The sequence below is a fragment of the Anarrhichthys ocellatus genome, unplaced genomic scaffold (genome assembly GCF_004355925.1).
Source record: "Anarrhichthys ocellatus isolate YVR2014 unplaced genomic scaffold, GSC_Weel_1.0 scaffold23, whole genome shotgun sequence".
Taxonomy (NCBI): Eukaryota; Metazoa; Chordata; class Actinopteri; order Perciformes; family Anarhichadidae; genus Anarrhichthys; species Anarrhichthys ocellatus.
Genome location: NW_022280053.1, coordinates 3856914 through 3874852, shown reverse-complemented (window position 1 = coordinate 3874852; position 17939 = coordinate 3856914). Strand labels below are relative to the sequence as shown.

The following is a 17939-nucleotide window of genomic DNA, read 5'->3' as shown; positions in this document are numbered from 1 at the left end:
GCGGTTGGGTGGGGTGGGTCGGGGGGGGGGGGGTGCAAGGCTAAGGAATCAATGTGAGTGACACACACTATAAAAGTCTATTAAATATACAATAGTAACCGACAAACAAGATCAGGATGTGAGGCACTGGCAGACTAGATACAGAACAAATACTTAATTATGGTTGAACTAAAAATAAAGACAGTAAAGTTACAGATTAAACAGACAGAAGTATTGACAGGAAATGAAAGGTCCAGTGTGTGGGATTTAGAGGCATCTAGCGGCGTTCAGTTGGTTGCAGGTTGCAACCAGCTCCCTATACAGATAAGAAGGGCTCATTCTAAGAAAATGCGACAATAATTACTTTCAGTTGAATGACTGATGAAAACCTGATAATGAATATTAAATTCAATGTCTGCCAATAAATCCCCCTAAATCCTACACACACTGGTCCAAAGGGATGAAAAGGAGATTCAACTAAAGCACGTCAGCAAATATTTGGTTAGCGGTGCGTGGAGAAGGTTTTGCAGCGGAAATGTTTTGGTGATTACGAGAGCAGTTGAGTAATTGATTCATTGTTGAAGTCAGTTATTACACAGAAAAATGCCAAACATTCACGTCTTCTCACTTCTCAAATGTTTATATTTGCTGCTTTTTCCCGTTTAGTGTCAATGTAAATTAAAAGGTTTGTATAGTTTGGACTGTTGGACGGACAAAACGAGCAATCTGAGGGCATCGCTTTAGGCATGACAGGCCTTTTTTAGTATTAGTATTTAGTATTTTATAGATTAAATGATGAATCAAAATAAATATCAATAACTAAAATAATCAATCGTTGCAGATCTACAAAGTTTGCAAAATAAATTGACATCTTATTTGTGAGAAAGTGTGCATATTCTCCAGCACACAATTTACACTCTGAGGTAGTCCAAGCTATGTTTAGTACACCAGTTAAAGATGTAACCAAACAAAAGACAATGGCACAGCCTACTGGACATATTATGAAATGCATTTAAGTGTATCCTGTCAGCACAGTTTACCGTAAACTATCATACTGCACCTACTTGGAGAAGTATATACTTCCTAATTGTAGATCCACATGGAGAGAAAAAGGAAATACATTTAGTATAAGTTACAACTGGAGACACACTTTAAAATGTTGACTTATTTCAAATGCAGTTTGGTGCATACAAATCTATTTTTGATACATTTTTATAAATGTTTAATGCATTCCAGATGACAAATTATTACTACACAACAGATATAAATGTATCTCAGACTTCTTATATAGTGTTAAAGGCACGTCTGGTTAGTTACATCCACATCTACATGTAACCGCAAGGGGGGGGGGGCTCTCTGTGACTGAACTGCAGTTATTTTGTGTATTTGTTTGTTTGAACATATACTCAAAAAATGTAATATATGGGTTTAGGCACTTCATCTTTGTTTTACCATGCACTGCAAATGTTGCAGGTATAAATTATTTTATGTAATCTTACATTGTCTGAAATATAAACTAATGGAATAGTTTGAAAGTAGAACAATTTAGAAAGGCTTTTCATTAAATGTACGCAGATAAGATAATTAGCTAAAGTTTGCTCCGTGACTCTGTGGCATTGCAAACGCGTGTGGTGCAGCTGTCACTCAAAGCCTACCTTTATTGTAGTGGGGGAGAGGAGTTTCTAGGTCAAACGGAAACTGCAAACCCATGCAACGAATTCGTATCAATGTTTTATGCATGATAAGAAATAGGAACGTTGTGGTTGCTCCATTCAGCAGTGGGATGGACAGGACAAGTGAATGGCGCATGCGCAACAGGCAACCATGGCCAACGTAATATTTTACGTACTGTTTTCAACGTAGAGCTGTGCTATGGTTGGGTGCTAAGCTATCTTTTACAGTCTCATGTAGCATTAATAACCACTGTCGCTGTATGGACGTTATAAAGTGGTGCCAAAGGATACTGCCTTTACTTAAATGAGAGCTACATTTATGTCCTCTATGAACCCGGAAGAACAGGTTAGTGGGAACTGGGAAGGAAGCGCTTCACGCGCTCTTTTTAGTTAGCAGGTTAGCGTCTTTAGGAACAATAAAACACCTAAATAGTTTGGTTGCTTCGATTGCACATCGTTCCCTGACCAGAGTAGTGTTCAAAAACAATAACACCAGTAACTCATGTCTTTGACAGCCATGGAGTTTCTCCCGGTACTTGACCCACTAGATGAACCCAAAGAAGGAATATGGTTAGTACATTCAGATCATTTAATTGCACTTGTGATGTACTTAGCTAACCTGTTATCCTGCTGACATTGTTTTGTTTTGTCAACAGGTATTCTTTGATACCCAGAGGTGCTGCTCCAGGTGTCAGTGTGGGTCACACCTGCACGTTTATTCCATCTGGAGATGAAGGAAGAGGAAGAATCTTTATTGTTGGGGGAGCCAACCCCAGCGGCAGTTTCTCACATTTGCACATCATAAATCTAGGTAAAAGAAAGTTAATGACAGTATATGTTTCACCGTTACGGATAAAGCTCCCAAAGACCCACAATTAGGGGGTCAAGCATCGTGCACAGTCACTTGTCACAGCTATGGGTAAACACATGCATCATTCGTTATATACTTGGAAGGGTCATTATTGTGTTATTTGTTGCATGTTTGCCCTTTCTGACTCCACCAGATAATCATGAATGGGACATCCCAGAGTGGGAGGGTTTGGAGTCGCGGTATGAACACTGCAGCTTTGTGCCAGAGAGCTACCCTCAGAGCCTGTGGGTGTTTGGAGGGGCACAGCAGAGTGGCAATCGCAACTGTATCCAGCATACACAGCTAGCGGGTAAATCTAAAATCACCTGGTAATCTGTGATCTTCATTAGTAGTTTTAGCACTCTGGGGATTTCGCAGATTAATGTCAATGTTTTTTTGACACATTGATTGTATGGTATGCGACCATAGATTTCTGTAAACTGAGTATAATCCACTCTTTACATGTGTGTCCAGAGAGTGGCTCTCGCTGGAAGAATGTAGTGGTCAATGGCAAACCCCCCAGTCCCAGGACATACCACACCAACTCAGCGTGCCAAGGGGACAGACTGTATGTCTGTTCTGGTGGGGAAGCAGGAGCTTCACCAGTCTCGGACCCCAAACTTCATGTCTTTGATACAGGTTTGTGTTTAATAAACCACCTGCCTAACATAATTGTATCTCCAAAACCCAGTAAATCTTTTCTACGAGGTATCTTGTATTACCACCAACCATATTGAGACATTTTGCCCCACAGCCAGTCCTACACGGAACGCCCCCCACAGATGTTTCCCCCCTATTTTAGGCTGATTAGACCCCTTCTCACGACTGAGTGGGCATTGGTACACTGTGCCTGATTAACATCTCCCCTCTTACCTCTGTTGCACCTGTTATGGCAGGCCAACTTGCACATTTAACATTTTCATGAGTAAATAATGTTTGGCGACCTCCTGTAACTCCCGGCATAACTGCTCTCAACTTCAACCTGAGCAGAGGTCTAATCAAGAAGAAGAATTGGAAACACCTGCGTGGGTGTTCGAGGCATCCAGCCTAGTTGTGATTATATTTGGGGGAAATATTAGAGATATTTTTGATTGCAAAAATAACAATATGAACATTTTGTGTTTTGTTGAAAATGAATACCAAATTAATTTGATGGATGAGAAATCATAACAGGCTTTTTTTTTACTGTAGATATTTTGACTTGTCATATCAGGGAAAGCACAGGTGTAACTAATAACCTTAATTAGTAATGGCTGCAGTTCATTGAGGTGTGTCAGGCCCTGTGTTTGTGCATACTGGCTCACTGGCAGTGCAGACAGGGACACTTAAATGTAATAGAGCCATCATTAATGTTATTAATAACACCTGTGCTTCTCCGGCAATGACAAGTCAACCTGTCTTCTGTCAATAAAACATTTTCGAGGGTTTAGTAATCAACTTGAGTCCTTAATCGATGAACAGATCCATTGTCCTATTTAAAGGAAGCAGTGATTGTAAGTTTAACTGTCTGATGCTACTTGACTCCATATTATATACACAGTTGTATTGTTTGTGATAGATTTTCACTGTCAGACATTTTTAATAGCCACCAATATGAATGCGGAATCAACCCTATTGAAGGTGTGACTATCTCATTCTGCCTCAAATGTGTGAATGCTATTATCTTTCGGTGTTCCCAGTGTCTTCCACCTGGTCCCAGCCAGAAACACAAGGCAGAAACCTGCCAGCCAGACATGGCCACATTGTCGCTGCAGTTGGTTCAAAGATCTACATTCATGGAGGCATGGCTGGAGACAAATTCCACAACGATATGTACTCTCTGGATACAAGTAAGCCCTGAACGCTCCTGAACCATAATGAGAAGATCAGAGTTGCATTTATCTCAATAATACAGGATGAAAATCAGAACTTGGGAACCTTTGTTTTATTTAAGAAAATAAAAGTGTCTACTTGTTTAAAGGGAGCATGAAGTGGGAGAAAGTGCAGGCCAGAGGAGACATCCCACCAGGAGTAGCAGCCCACTCAGCAGTGGTGCTGGGCAACAACATCTACATATTTGGGGGGATGACTGCTGATGGAGCCGGCAACTCCATGTACAGATTCAACACTGGTACATCATTTTTCAGAGGCCTTAAAATATGTCGCTTCATGTAGTTTATTACACATCGTCTATGAATGCTACAGGGCAGTATGATGAAAATCGTAGCGATTTTTAATACTTAAACATGGTTAAATGTTCTACTTCCTGCTTGCAGATAAAAGCAGATGGGTCCTCATGAAGTTTGAAGGAGATATGCCACCCAACCGCCTGGACCACTCCATGTGTTTATTGCCCTGGACGGTGTGTGGTGACAGGAATGGAGAGGAGCAGCCAGCCAACAGCCCGGCAGCCTCAAAAACAATAAATCTGGCCTTTGTATTTGGAGGAATGGACACACAGGGTGTCATTCATAACGACTGCATTGTGACTTTAATAACATGATGTTCGTTTACCCAAGTTGTAAGGAGTACTTAGTAATTGCATATTGTTTTATTAAAACATGTTAAAGCTTGTATTGTCAATACTCTGTATTAAGATAATGCTTATCATTTGAGCCATTGGTAAAAATATTTAAGTGTTGTAAATAATTGCAACAAGAAACAATTCAAGCACCATTTTGTATCAAACATTTATTTCAATGCCTTTCCAGAAGTACAATGACCAGATTCAAATAAATAACTTTTAGCATTGCCTGTGAACATAATTAGCTCTGGATCCCACAGACACCCCCCACTTGACGGACCCACAAATCCCTGTGCCCTCCCTCTAAATCCCTCCCCACTACAGAACCCCATCAGAACTGCCTGAGAACAGCAGCAGCAAGCCTCGTATTCCGGGCTGACGAATATCTCCGCCTTCCAGCGAAGAGAACACCTCTCTCTCACACTTATTTTAAAGTCTTTCAGAAGATTCAGTATGGTTGCTTGTCATCGCCACCCCTTCCCAACCATTCCTCTCACTATTTGAGTCCCATCAGTTCAATATATACATCTAGATGCAACTACCAGAGAGGCAAGGGGCGACAGAAGAGCTGACTTCAAACTCTGCCTACAACTCGTCCTTCTCCTCTTGCTCGCCTTCAGCACCCTCGGGTGGAGGGCCGCCCGCACTACCGTACAGCTTGCTGATGATTGGTTGAACCACCTCCTCCAGCTCCTTTTTCTTGGCCTGGAAGTCTTCCAGCTCAGCTTCCTGGTGGGACTCCATCCACTCGATCTTCTCCTCCACCGCCTTCTCGATGATTTCCTTATCCTCGTCCGACAGCTTGCCGCCGAGCTTCTCCTTGTCGCCGATCTGGTTCTTCAGTGAGTAGGCGTAGCTTTCCAGCTCGTTGCGGGAATCGATCCTCTCCTTCAGCTTCTTGTCCTCGTCGGCGAAGCGCTCGGCGTCGTTCACCATGCGCTCGATGTCCTCCGGCGTCAGGCGGTCCTGGTCGTTTGTGATCGTGATCTTGTTCTTGTTGCCCGTGCCTTTGTCCTCGGCGGTGACGCGCAGAATACCGTTGACGTCGATCTCAAAGGTGACCTCAATCTGCGGTACGCCACGGGGGGCAGGAGGGATGCCAGTCAGGTCGAATGTGCCCAGCAGATGGTTGTCTTTTGTCAGTGGACGTTCACCTAGAAAGACAATCAATATTTTATTTCTGCATGCAAGGAAAATAGTAATGATGCATGTTAAAGAACAGATTTTTATTCATTTATTTTTTTATTTACTCTGTCCGTATCTTACCTTCATAAACTTTAATGGTGACAGTTGGCTGGTTATCAGAGGCTGTGGAGAAGATCTGGGATTTCTTTGTGGGCACCACAGTGTTCCTGGGGATCAGCTTGGTCATTACACCTCCAACGGTCTCAATACCGAGGGTCAGCGGGCACACATCCAGAAGAACCAGATCACCTGCAAGAGAGTCAAATATTTAGTAAACAAGTTTGAGTTTGCAAACTCTGTTGTGTCAAGCGGACACTACGGTGTATGAGGAAGATGACTCACCGGTGTCCTCTTCTCCAGAAAGCACTCCAGCCTGCACGGCAGCTCCGTATGCCACAGCCTCATCGGGGTTGATGCCCCTAGAGGGCTCTTTGCCGTTGAAAAGCTCCTTCACCAGCTGTTGGATTTTGGGGATACGGGTGGAGCCTCCGACCAGGACAATCTCATCGATGTCGGATTTCTTCAGGTCGGAGTCGTCCAGCACTTTCTGGACAGGCTTCATGGTGGAACGGAACAGGTCCTGGCAAAGTAAAAAAGACGAGGTTAAAAGGCTTGTTGAATAATGATGTCATAAAACAGGTATGTAGTGTGTATATAGCAATTGTTTTTACACAGCTGAATCGGTTGTGTAACATACCATGTTGAGCTCTTCAAACTTGGCACGGGTGAGGGTCTCGGAGAAGTCTTCTCCCTCGAAAAAGGACTCTATCTCAATGCGGGCCTGGTGTTGAGCAGACAGCCCCCTCTTCGCCTTCTCGACCTCCCGACGCAGCTTCTGCACGGCGCGGTTGTCTTTGCGCACGTCTTTGCCGGTCTTCTTCTTGTACAGCTTGATGAAGTGCTCCATGACGCGCTGGTCAAAGTCCTCGCCTCCCAGGTGAGTGTCGCCATTGGTGGCCACCACTTCAAACACGCCGTTGTCGATGGTCAAGAGGGAGACGTCGAAGGTGCCACCGCCCAGATCGAACACCAGGATGTTCTTCTCGCCGTCCCTCTTGTCCAGACCGTAAGCAATGGCGGCAGCAGTTCTAAAGAATAAAGTCAGGAGATTATTATAGAGAAAGGGAGGGAAGTCTTTTCACAATTTCCAAAAGGACAACAGATGAATTAATTATTTTTATTGAGACACTTACGGCTCATTGATGATTCTCATAACATTCAGTCCAGCGATGGTTCCAGCATCCTTAGTGGCCTGGCGCTGAGCATCATTGAAGTAGGCAGGGACAGTGACCACAGCATGTGTGACCTAAAGAAAACACAAGAACAATGGAGTCAAATATACATCATCTATTTAAGAGTGTTATATTGATGAATATTCTTTCATGGGGAGTTTTTTGTACCTTCTTGCCCAGATAAGCCTCAGCAGTCTCCTTCATCTTAGTCAGCACCATGGCAGAGATCTCCTCTGGAGCGAAGGTCTTCAGCTGGCCACCACCGATGTCAACCTGGATATGAGGCTTGCCCTTCTTCTCAGTGAGCTGAAGAGGAACGTGCATCAATATTAATGTACCAAGTATGTTTCTCAATACAACTACCCCACTGTGTCAGAGTTAAAAACATACCTTGAAGGGAAAGTACTTGAGGTCCTGCTGCACAGCGGAGTCCCCCCATGTGCGCCCGATCAACCTCTTGGCATCAAAGACAGTGTTCTCGGGGTTAGAGGTCAGCTGGTTCTTTGCGGCGTCACCAATCAGACGCTCACCCTCGCTGGTGAAGGCCACGTATGACGGGGTGATACGGTTACCCTGGTCATTGGCGATGATCTCCACACGGCCATTCTTGAACACTCCAACGCTGTAGGGAAACATTTCAGAAATGATTACTCATAAGGAAACAATTTTCAATTCAACAATTTCATAGTTTTCAAAAACAATCAAGACAGGTGCGTTTTTTTTCTTCTTACCATGAGTAGGTGGTCCCCAGGTCGATTCCCACCACAGTCCCCACACTCTCCCTCTTGTCGTCGTCATCGGCAATCACGGCGCCGGTCACCAGCATTACAACCCACAACAGTTTCATCGCTGCTTGTTTGATCTCTCAGATCTACCAAAAAAATAATCTGGGGAGGAGAAATATATATTGTTAAAAAAAAAAAAAAAGTGGCTTTGCGTTCATGACGTAGCTACCTAAATGTAGGTAGCTACCAGCTAATCGTAGTGCTGGGGGTCATTTAACGTTAATGGGACCTTTACCAATCCCCAGAAAATGTCAAACGTGCGCACCACAGTCCCTTCAGAGTCTTACGAGCACTGGCTAACGTTTTTTTTGTTCCAGCTGCCGGTAGCTAGCTAGCTAACCACGTTAGCGTGCCAAGCAGCCATGCGAGAAAATACTTTGCCATAATGAACACTTAAATGAGTTATTTTAGATTACAAATGTCGTGACTGCCCATTTGATTTTTTTTAAATTATGGTAAATAAATCACCATCGTTAGCTTAGTTAGCTTAGCCGGCTTCATCATGAAGAAAACCGTCTTCAATTGAGGTTCAACGTTGTAGAAAACACCAAATATGTCGTCGCATTATCAGATTCACAACAATGTTCGTACATACCTTAATCTCAGTATTGGCGATCTTCACGTTGCTTCTTAAAGCAAAATGTATATCTCTCTTTTTTCTTTCTATCCTATTTTCTTGCCTCGGTGAAGTGATGTTGAATGAACCGTGGTCTCTCAATATATAAGCCGTCACTTCTCTCCCGTCGTGGAGCCCCGTGATTGGCTGAGCAGCAGCTCGTTGGAACGCGATGATTGGTGGCTTGCAGCACGCTGTCCGCCGCTGATTTGCACACATCGGGTCGGGTGCGACGTCACGACTTTTGCCGACTGTGCCGATGCTGATTGGCTGTCTGTCAAGCGCATTCATGGACACAGTTGGAGCGAGGACACGCCACTCTAACGACTACAGGAAGAGTGCAATTTCACATTTTATACATTTTGTACATTTTAAGTTAGTGCTTATTCCCCTCATGAATTCGCTGTTGTTTCATTGATTGTGTGGATACTGTTGTTGGTATCATGAGAAGTAATAATGACTCACAATGTGCAAACAATGTGTAGTATGCGTGCGACTAATAACCTTAAAAGCAAAGGGTGTTACATCAGATTCACTGGATTGTCTGAATGTTTCATCAGTGACTGAACATGCAATTAGCCTGCAATAATTTGACTGTCAAGTTTTAACACGGGCCCTCTCTAGACTACTATTTTAGTGATCACATATTGATCACAGATCTATGTAATTATGTTTGTACACTGTGGATTCAGCAGGTCACACATATCAAACAAAACTACATACCCTGGATGTTCTAATACAGTCCTTTGTGTCAAAAGTCTAAATAGGTCAATGTTAGATAACTGGTTTCAAAAGACATAGACTTCAGTCTATATGAACCCTCTTCTGTTGTAGTGGCAGGCCTAGTCATCATTATTATATATATATATATATATATATATATATATATATATATATATATATATGTCAGGCTAAATATGAGGAACAGAGTGAGAAATACTGGTATTACAACAACAAAAACTGCCAATTGAGTGATATCAGTTCACTTTTTTTCCAAAGCAATTCAGCTTGTGTCAAGATTTGTTGTAGAATCAATGCTTTATTCAGTCTTCAAGCTTCACACTTAACATTCTTGAAATAAGTATTGTTTTTTTTGTTTCAAGAAAATTATTGAAATGACAACAAAAAAGAAATCTGTGAAACAATTCAATTTTTAGCTTTTGTTTGAGGGATTTTCTATAATAGATTTATACCGCAACATAGTTAATTTTTCATTTAAAGAAGACAGAAAAAGGCATGCGGTAAAAAAATAATAAAACAATACAACTAAATAGAATCAGGATTGCCTGAGATCCACTGCTCTGTACTTGGGTCAAGTCTTTGGACATTATAATAAACTGTTAGTTTGGAATAATAATTGATTTTACGTCAATTAAAGAGGATGTTAATTAATTAACTCAAAACAAGAAACAACCTCAATTGAATACAATAATAATACACATTTCCGTGATTAAGCAATGTAATTAGTATAATAGGATATATTAGAAGCCATGATTTTGTTAAAAAAATCTGAGGGTCATAATAATTTCACCTGTTTCAAATGTCATATTCTTCTCCTGCAGTACCTTACAGTAAACAGGTCCTAAATATGAATTTTGGACATTGGTCAATTTTTCTTTGAGTTTGCAGGATCGTACATGGAAATCAGCAGGTGCTCTGCAGAATTCACTCTCCAGTGACGTATTACTTAAATTGCATGTAAGTACGGTGATAAGAGACCTTTAAATCAACACAGAGTTTATTAGTTCATCTGTTTGTTCAGCGTAGCCCTGTGATAGACATGATCTGTGTTGAGATAGGCACAATGCTCAGCACTGTACAAATAAACATTATTACCGCAAGCAAAATGAAAAAAAAAATAATGTTTTGATAAAAGAAATTAATTAATGGATTCCTCTTGTTCATTAAAAGTTTCCTGTCACAGTGTGACAGATTACACAAAGCAGGAAAAGAAGTCAAAGTAAAGACAAACAAGTCACCATATATTTAGTTGTAAACATTGTTAGCAGTATTTGACAATTAAAACATACCAACCCAATAGAAGAAACAGGGATTTGTAAATAAAAAATGGTGGGATAACGCTATAGACTGTATAAATAATAATAAATAGACTGTATATAGATAACACATTGGATCCTCCTGCGACCTCTACCGGCAGAGACACCAACAGGGCCCAAACTGATGACGTGGTCCGGTCTGTCGTTGACCAGAGCAGCAGTATGGCCGACCAGAGCAGGCAAATAAAACTCGCTGCAGCTAAGAAAAAGGTAAAGTATTTAACAACTGACCCGGCTAAATAACACCAGAAGAACTGTCCCTGTCTCTCCTCTGTAGGTTTTGCGTTGCTGGTGTTTTCTGTCGTTGCGTTACACATATCTTCACGGAGCATGGGGTGTTGTCATTACACGTCGTCCGACCTCTCCGCTGTCGCTTGTCCCGCCTCTCTTGCACCTTTTGAGGCTTCTATGCGCAGGCGAGATCGGTGCTTCTTCTGGGCCTCTGTTGATAGCATTAACTTTCCCAGATTATGCTGACCATTTTTTAGCTTTTAGAGGTTTTTAAAATCATCTTACGCCGTGTAGCTAGTCAGTGAGTAACTTAACTTACTCCATTTGCTTAACAGTTTCATGTGTCTTTCCAGCTAACGTTAAATGTGGTTAACGTTGTGTGGTTATTAGCTAACGTGCTAGCTAACTAAGGCAAGTTAACGTTAGCAAGCTGGCTAACTAATGACTAGTTTGCTATGGGTGCAAATAATAATACGCAGCGTTCTCTCTTTTCTGTAGGATGGCACAATTATATAAGGGAATGGTCAACAAATAGCATTTTTAATACAAAGGCTGAGCTAGCATTGAAGCACAGTTGGGATAGAATGACGGGGACTGTTTTGACAGCTGACACCCCTCTTCCCCGTCGTGCTGTGTGCTTTAGCTGGGTGTGTTAGGCTAGTCAAAAAGATGGTGTTATCAGCTGTGAAATGTTAGCTTCACGAAATGACTTGTCGGCATACTTTGCTGTCCTACAATGTTCGTGGACGAGTTATCGTGGTGATAACACTTTTGCATTTCGCTGCGATTCAACCCCACAGTTTGCTGCAAGTTATCAACTTAATCTTGTTTGGTTTAGCAAGTCGTTGGACAAGTAAGTCCAAAGTGACAGTCAATGACTTGTTGGCTGTGGCTATATGCATTTCACTCTACAATAGAAACCGGATCTTTGACTAGCTGGGAGCAGAGTGGGAGCAGTCCATCCCTGCTTCATCTCGGATCATCATATTACTTGTTATGATCAATGTCTCAGTAGGGGAAAATTGGGCCTACTGCAATATCTGTGAGGAGAGGTAATAAAGTGTAATCTTGTTTAAAAAGGCAGCTGAGGAGATTTTGCTGCACTTCTTTCACATCTATTGTTTCCTTTTCTTATGTGCTGCTCAGCTGAAGGAGTTTCAGCAGAAGAGCTCCCCTGTGGGAGGAGAAAAGGGTGGAGGTGGTGGAGGAGGAGGAGGAGCAGGAGCCAAGAAGAAGAGGAAGCTGAAGGGACTGAGCCAACACGATGCACCTTCATCAGACAGAAACTCTCCAGACAATGTAAGTCGGTCCCAGGCGGTCTTTCCGTATGTTTACCTTATTTAATTCTGCCTTTGTTGGTCAAATAACAACTTCTCTTTCTGTGTGTCTTACGCCTGATTTCTCAAATCAAGTGTACAGAATTGATTTTCATAATGATTTGTAGTGGCCTGCTTGGTCATCGATCACAAAATGTGTTGAATTGAAACGGCTGATGTACTATCAAGTTTGCGAATGCTTTCCTCTTCGCTATCAAACACACGCAGTGCCAAGAACACAGTAGCAGTATTGACACTTCTGCTTGCCAGATGACGGGGTCAAAATAAAGAAAGAGAAGCACACTGGACAAGAGACGGAGGTAGTTTTAGCCCCATAAACAGCCGTTGCAGAGATATTTCCTCAAATGCTTTAAAGTGTTCCCATCCTGACTAGTAGTCTCGACACTTAAGACTTATCTGAATTAAAAAACATAGTTCATTTAATTAGATTATTTGCTGCTTGTCACTACTATTACATTTTAAAGATTAAGCACCCTCTGCTTCTGTGTGGTCTGCTTTAAAGCTCCTATAAGCAAATCGAGCGGTCATGTGACTCCAGCAAGAGCTTTCACACACACGGGCTGACTGTGGTTCAGGTCAGTTTTCCACTGACCATGTCGGTCAGTAGTTGTCTATGCCTGGTTGGATTCTGGGCTAGTTACAACTTGCTTGTTCTGATGCATTTCTTCTCCCCAAACATGTTTGATGTTGGTTGTTGAAGACCGGATAGACTCATGTGATCTGAAGCTGGATAACGGATGCTGACAATAACCAAATGGAGTTCAGTCTTAGGGGTCAGAGCGTAGGAGACATTTCACAATAATTGCCTTGCCATTGATGATGATAATTCGTGTTATTAAGATTCCCAATGATTGACTTGGCACAGGTTATGCTTGCCAGGGAAAACTGTGAGCAACTTAAGTGTGTTAGAGCTGATTGTAGAGGAAGCTGAAGCAATAGGAGAAATGCTGCACTGCCCCCGCATTCTTATTCAGATTTAAGTTGTATTTGTATTAGTACTTTACTTTTTATTCGGATGCAGGAAATATTTGCTGACCTCTTGGACCGGGCTTACTAGCCTCCTTATTACACACCCTAGTAGTCACTTGTTGTAGCTGCTGCTTCTCTGTGCCTTTTCTAAATCGTTCTCTCCCCCTTTCACATCTTTCATTTTCCACCCTTGTTTCCTCTTTCCTGAAGTTTGACTGTATTCTGAAAGCACTTAGTCAAAGCAATGGAGTAGTCCTGCCTCCTTATGGCAACAGTCAGGTGAGCCTCTGTCTCTCTCTCTCTCTCTCTCTTTCCTGTCTTTGTTTTCGCCCTACCTGTTCTTTATCTCTCTGCATCCTTCTGCTGTAAATAGCTGCTTCTCATGTTGCATTATATGTCTTGCTTCCAGATTCTTACCTCAAGTGCACGCTTTCTTTTTTTTCTGTCACACAGACTAGAAAGCATGGGACGGATTTGAGTGCAAATTCTTGCGTCGGTACTCTTAAATCCCTGTCGAGAGAGTGCATTAATAGTTCAGAGTTTATTCTGGTGTTGTTGGTGATTTTCTAGAGTTCACCATCTCATGTAGAAGTATGCACAGTGTACGAGTGTCTCAGTAGTTGCATGGCTGTGTTATCTGCGTCTTTGTGCATAAAGCAGGCATGCTTCTGGGAAAATAAGAAGTGTGTGTGTTTTACTTTTCAACTGTCTTCTCATTGCTAGCTTTGTGTTTGTTCACTGCCTGATGTAGATGACTACAGATGTCTTGCTTGCATTAGTGTAAAAGAGATGGGTTATTTAATGTGTCAGTTATTCAATTTAATGTTGTTATTTATACAGCATAGTCTGAGAGGGCCATGGGTAACGGTGGTGGAAAAGAATTGGGCGTTGTGTAACAGCTTTCTTGCTCCAGCTGTCCCCATAAGTAACAGAGCCTGCTATAAGTGCTCTGTCGACCACAGATATAGACACCATCAGAGGCCCTCCCTTTTCTTATTACGCTCTTATTTCCTCTTAGTCTGTGGACAACCGTGCATTAATCTGCACATATAAATTACATAATTGGGTCAACATGAACTGAAGATTCAGTACAGTAATCAAGGTTTTTTTTTTTTTTTCCCTTGCACCTAAAAGCACATAATGTTTGAGACATCATTGTGGTCTTTCTGTAGTTTTTTTTCCATCATAACTGCTCTTGTTCTTGCCATTAAACCAGTGTGTGCGTTTTCTGTGTATGTGTCACCTCAGGCCTTTGCTGACATGGAGGCCATCGGGTCTTCAGCGCCCCAGTTGCTGGAGGACCCACAGGGCGAGCCGGGTCATGGCTCGCCCGTGTCTAACCTCGCTAGCTCTAACGCCGCTACTAACCCTGAGTCTGTTGGTCACAACACTGACCTCCAGGTGTGTGTCTCACTTTCTGTCATTTTCTCCCTCTTTGTCTTCTCATTCTTACTGCTGTATGTCCTTCACATCTAAGATTATATGCCAAAGCAGAATGGCTCTAAAAAGCCAGTTGCTGTGTTATTACTGGTATGTGTGAGAAAAACAACTGATCCCCTCTTTGTTTGGGGTGTGCCTTGTCATCATGCAAATTATTTTTAATCAAATTGTATCACAGTTTTCATTCTCTGCCTGTTTGTCTTTCTACCTCTAACTCTCTTCTCCTCTTTTGATCTTGTTCTCTTTCTGCAGGACTATCCCGATACCAACGGCAACGAGAGTTTAACAGAAGGAAATAGGTTTGTTTCCTGATTCCTCACTGCCTTGTATCCTTGTTATTGAAACACACACCATATACAAAACAGAGGTTACATATTGATGTAAACGGACTGGGTATATATGGCGATTTAGATTTATTGCAACTAAGGGCTTGTAAAACCTTTGTAAACAGCTTATTCAATATTAGGCATAATAAGCAGTGCTACTGAGGCAATATATGCTGCTGCTCTAGCCATTGATTACAAATGCCACATAGTAGACTACATGGTCAACGTGTGTGATTGATTATTTATGTCTGTTATCCTGCAGACCGCTGTCTTCCACAGAGAGCCTGAGACAGCTCTCACAGCAACTCAACGGCCTCGTCTCTGAGGTACAATTCTAGGACTGCTAATGTGTCTGTCTCTCTCTCTCGCTCCGTCTTTGTCTCTCTCTGTCTCTCTCCGTCTTTGTCTCTCTCTGTCTTTGTCTGTGTCTCTCTCTCTCTCTCTCTGACTCACTCACTCACTCACTCACTCACTCACTCACACACACTTACTTCTTTGTCATACAGTGTTTTATAGTAAACACCATCACTAATTAGTACATTTATTTAGGGTGTGTTGCATCTAGTCTTAGCAGGAATGTACTGGAGGCATTTTCAGATCTACCAGTTGTCCCCAATCGCCTCGAGCACACTGGATGCATCAACAGCTGCACCCGCTTTATGTATTTCCTCTGAACTTGGTTTTGATTTGTTTTGCATAGTCAGCAGCACAAATCACAAAGAGACACAGTTTACAGTAACCTTTTATCTGCTGAGTGAAAGGATTAATAAGATGAGTACAGACACGTATAACACTGGTTTAGTAGTGGGTATTTCGTAAACATAATAAGCACACTGTTTTATAGTACATTTGAGAAAAGAATATGTTGCGGTGCTGTTGCCCCACTTGGTTGTGAAATGCAGGTGTTATAACTGCTGACTAAACCGATTGCCCGTCTGCAATGCATCCAGTACATTTCAGCTTTAAGCTCATAGAGACAGGTCATATATTTTCTCTTTTTAATTTGTGTTGAATGTGCTTGTTTGTGTCATTCTAGTCATCTTCTGCATATGTGAATGGGGACAGTCCACCTCTGGGTGAGAGGGAGCTGGAGGTAAGATGGAGAGCTAATATTTTCTATAAACAGAAAACCCAAGTTAGAAGTCAGTCATGTCATGGTCAGGTTCCAATCGTATGTAAATACTATTCAATTCACCAAGTGAGCCTTTAGCTCAAATTAATCATAATGTGATGCCATCAATGGAGGTGGGTGATTGATTTGTTGATGTTTGCCAGATTAGATGCCTGAAAAAGAAGAAACTAGCACAAAGCAACACAACTCTTCAATAATAATAATGGCAGTTTATACGTGTTCAGTGGTCTTTCTGTTAAACATTATCTATATCATGGTATATTTTACTTACATTTTACTCTACTTGTAAAGGTGCTATTGTTTGCCTCCATGTTAATATTTCACATCAGAATGTTTTTCCTCTTTGTTTGACTTTTGCCACTGCACCTTATCCTTCTCTTGTGTCTCTTTTATTTTTTTTTTTCTCCTGTCCCGGATGCATGTTTGCACGTGATAGGGTCGCAACCAGGAGCTGGCAGCCGCCCTGGAGTCCAGCAAGCTAACAAACTCTCAGTTAAATACCAAGCTAGACCAGCTGGTAAGAAGCTGTGTGTGTGTGTGTGTGTGTGTGTGTGTGTGTGTGTGTGTGTGTGTGTGTGTTTTATTGGAGTTGCCTCATTCTTGCCATTCTACAATTGCCACATCAGTGCATGCACTATATGCATTCTGCATGTCATCTTGAGTAACCACACACTGGAAGAAGTCATGCATGGATTACATGTTTTTTATTTATCTTTCACTTTGCATAAGGACCAATATGAGCACACTTTGGTCAGAGTTGTCATAACCTGATGGTAGATGCCTTATTGTAGCACAGTAATGAGCTCAAAGCTTCAAATAAGCTAAATGGTTAGCATAACGTAGATAACAGAACAGGTTTATCATTTCATTACTTTGTGCTGTCTGGCAGTCAGATGAAGGCTTTTGTGCCAGAATTATAGTTGTTTTCTAGGGATAGAGTTGCTGCATGGGTGATGAAAGACATGTTTCCCAAACTCGTATGTATATCCTTTTGGTCCGGCAGGCACAGCAATCTCAGGTGGTCTCCGATCAGCTACAAAAGGTAAATGTTTTTTGTTTTTTTTCCCTCTCTGTCTGTTCATTCCTGTCTTAATGTCTGCAGTCTACTGAATGTTCACTTCCTTTCTGGTGATTCATGAGCTTTGGTATTTTTCTTCCTTCAGGAGCGAAAAGAATTTGAACAGAGATCTTCAAAAGAGCAGGGAGGCATGCGGGAGCAACTACAGGTAACGTTTTACCCAAACGCATACATCGAATTTAGAATGTCTGAAACTGTGTCAAAGCCTCATTGTACTGCCATGTAATGTCAGTCCATCCGAGAACATAACCTCCCAATTGCTCACCCAGGCAAGAATAAATGATGTGGTCTGTCTAGCAAGGCTGAAGGACTGAACGTAATTCGCATTTAGTTAATGGTGTTCTGTAATGAGGGACATTGTCTCGTCTCACGTTGTTGTTTGTCTGTCCTCTCCCAAGGTTCACATCCAGACCATTGGTATACTGGTATCGGAGAAATCGGAGTTACAAACGGCGCTACAATACACACAACATGCTGCACGGCAGAAAGCAGGTGTGTGTGTGTGTGTGTGTGTGTGTGTGTGTGTGTGTGTGTGTGTGTGTGTGT

At 42.0% G+C, this 17939-nt stretch overlaps 3 protein-coding genes across 10 annotated transcripts in view; 2 read left to right on the top strand and 1 right to left on the bottom strand.

Annotated features, from left to right (window-relative positions):
* Positions 1-1825: 1825 nt before the first annotated feature.
* Positions 1826-5948, top strand: rabepk (Rab9 effector protein with kelch motifs). 3 transcript variants are annotated; one of them, XM_031860453.1, is made up of 8 exons: positions 1826-1998; positions 2168-2222; positions 2309-2463; positions 2657-2812; positions 2977-3141; positions 4182-4331; positions 4463-4612; positions 4758-5948. In XM_031860453.1, exons 2-8 carry the CDS (start codon positions 2170-2172, stop codon positions 4982-4984), a joined length of 1056 nt encoding a protein of 351 aa, XP_031716313.1. In that variant the 5' UTR covers positions 1826-1998; positions 2168-2169; the 3' UTR covers positions 4985-5948. The 3 variants fall into 3 exon arrangements, with proteins under 3 accessions (XP_031716313.1, XP_031716314.1, XP_031716312.1); XM_031860454.1 differs by having other exon boundaries at positions 1826-2222; positions 2657-2795; positions 2948-3141; XM_031860452.1 differs by having other exon boundaries at positions 1826-2222.
* Positions 5147-8908, bottom strand: hspa5 (heat shock protein 5). Its single transcript, XM_031860451.1, has 9 exons — positions 8803-8908; positions 8154-8309; positions 7813-8044; positions 7591-7728; positions 7384-7496; positions 6888-7278; positions 6533-6770; positions 6272-6439; positions 5147-6159 (listed from the first exon to the last, which is right to left on the bottom strand). Exons 2-9 carry the CDS (start codon positions 8267-8269, stop codon positions 5591-5593), a joined length of 1965 nt encoding a protein of 654 aa, XP_031716311.1. The 5' UTR covers positions 8270-8309; positions 8803-8908; the 3' UTR covers positions 5147-5590.
* Positions 8909-10981: 2073 nt separating this feature from the next.
* The window catches only part of golga2 (golgin A2), a 14768-nt gene continuing 7810 nt past the window's right edge, over positions 10982-17939 (top strand). For 3 of the 6 annotated variants that reach the window (XM_031860428.1, XM_031860427.1, XM_031860426.1), the window contains exons 1-11: positions 10982-11090; positions 12258-12410; positions 13628-13696; positions 14666-14818; positions 15110-15156; positions 15446-15509; positions 16220-16276; positions 16752-16832; positions 17319-17357; positions 17479-17541; positions 17792-17885. In XM_031860428.1, coding sequence (XP_031716288.1) covers positions 11043-11090; positions 12258-12410; positions 13628-13696; positions 14666-14818; positions 15110-15156; positions 15446-15509; positions 16220-16276; positions 16752-16832; positions 17319-17357; positions 17479-17541; positions 17792-17885 — 868 coding nt within the window. In that variant the 5' untranslated portion in view covers positions 10982-11042. The remainder of the gene's footprint in view (positions 11091-12257; positions 12411-13627; positions 13697-14665; positions 14819-15109; positions 15157-15445; positions 15510-16219; positions 16277-16751; positions 16833-17318; positions 17358-17478; positions 17542-17791; positions 17886-17939) is intronic. The other 3 variants (XM_031860429.1, XM_031860430.1, XM_031860431.1) reach the window with 3 other exon arrangements.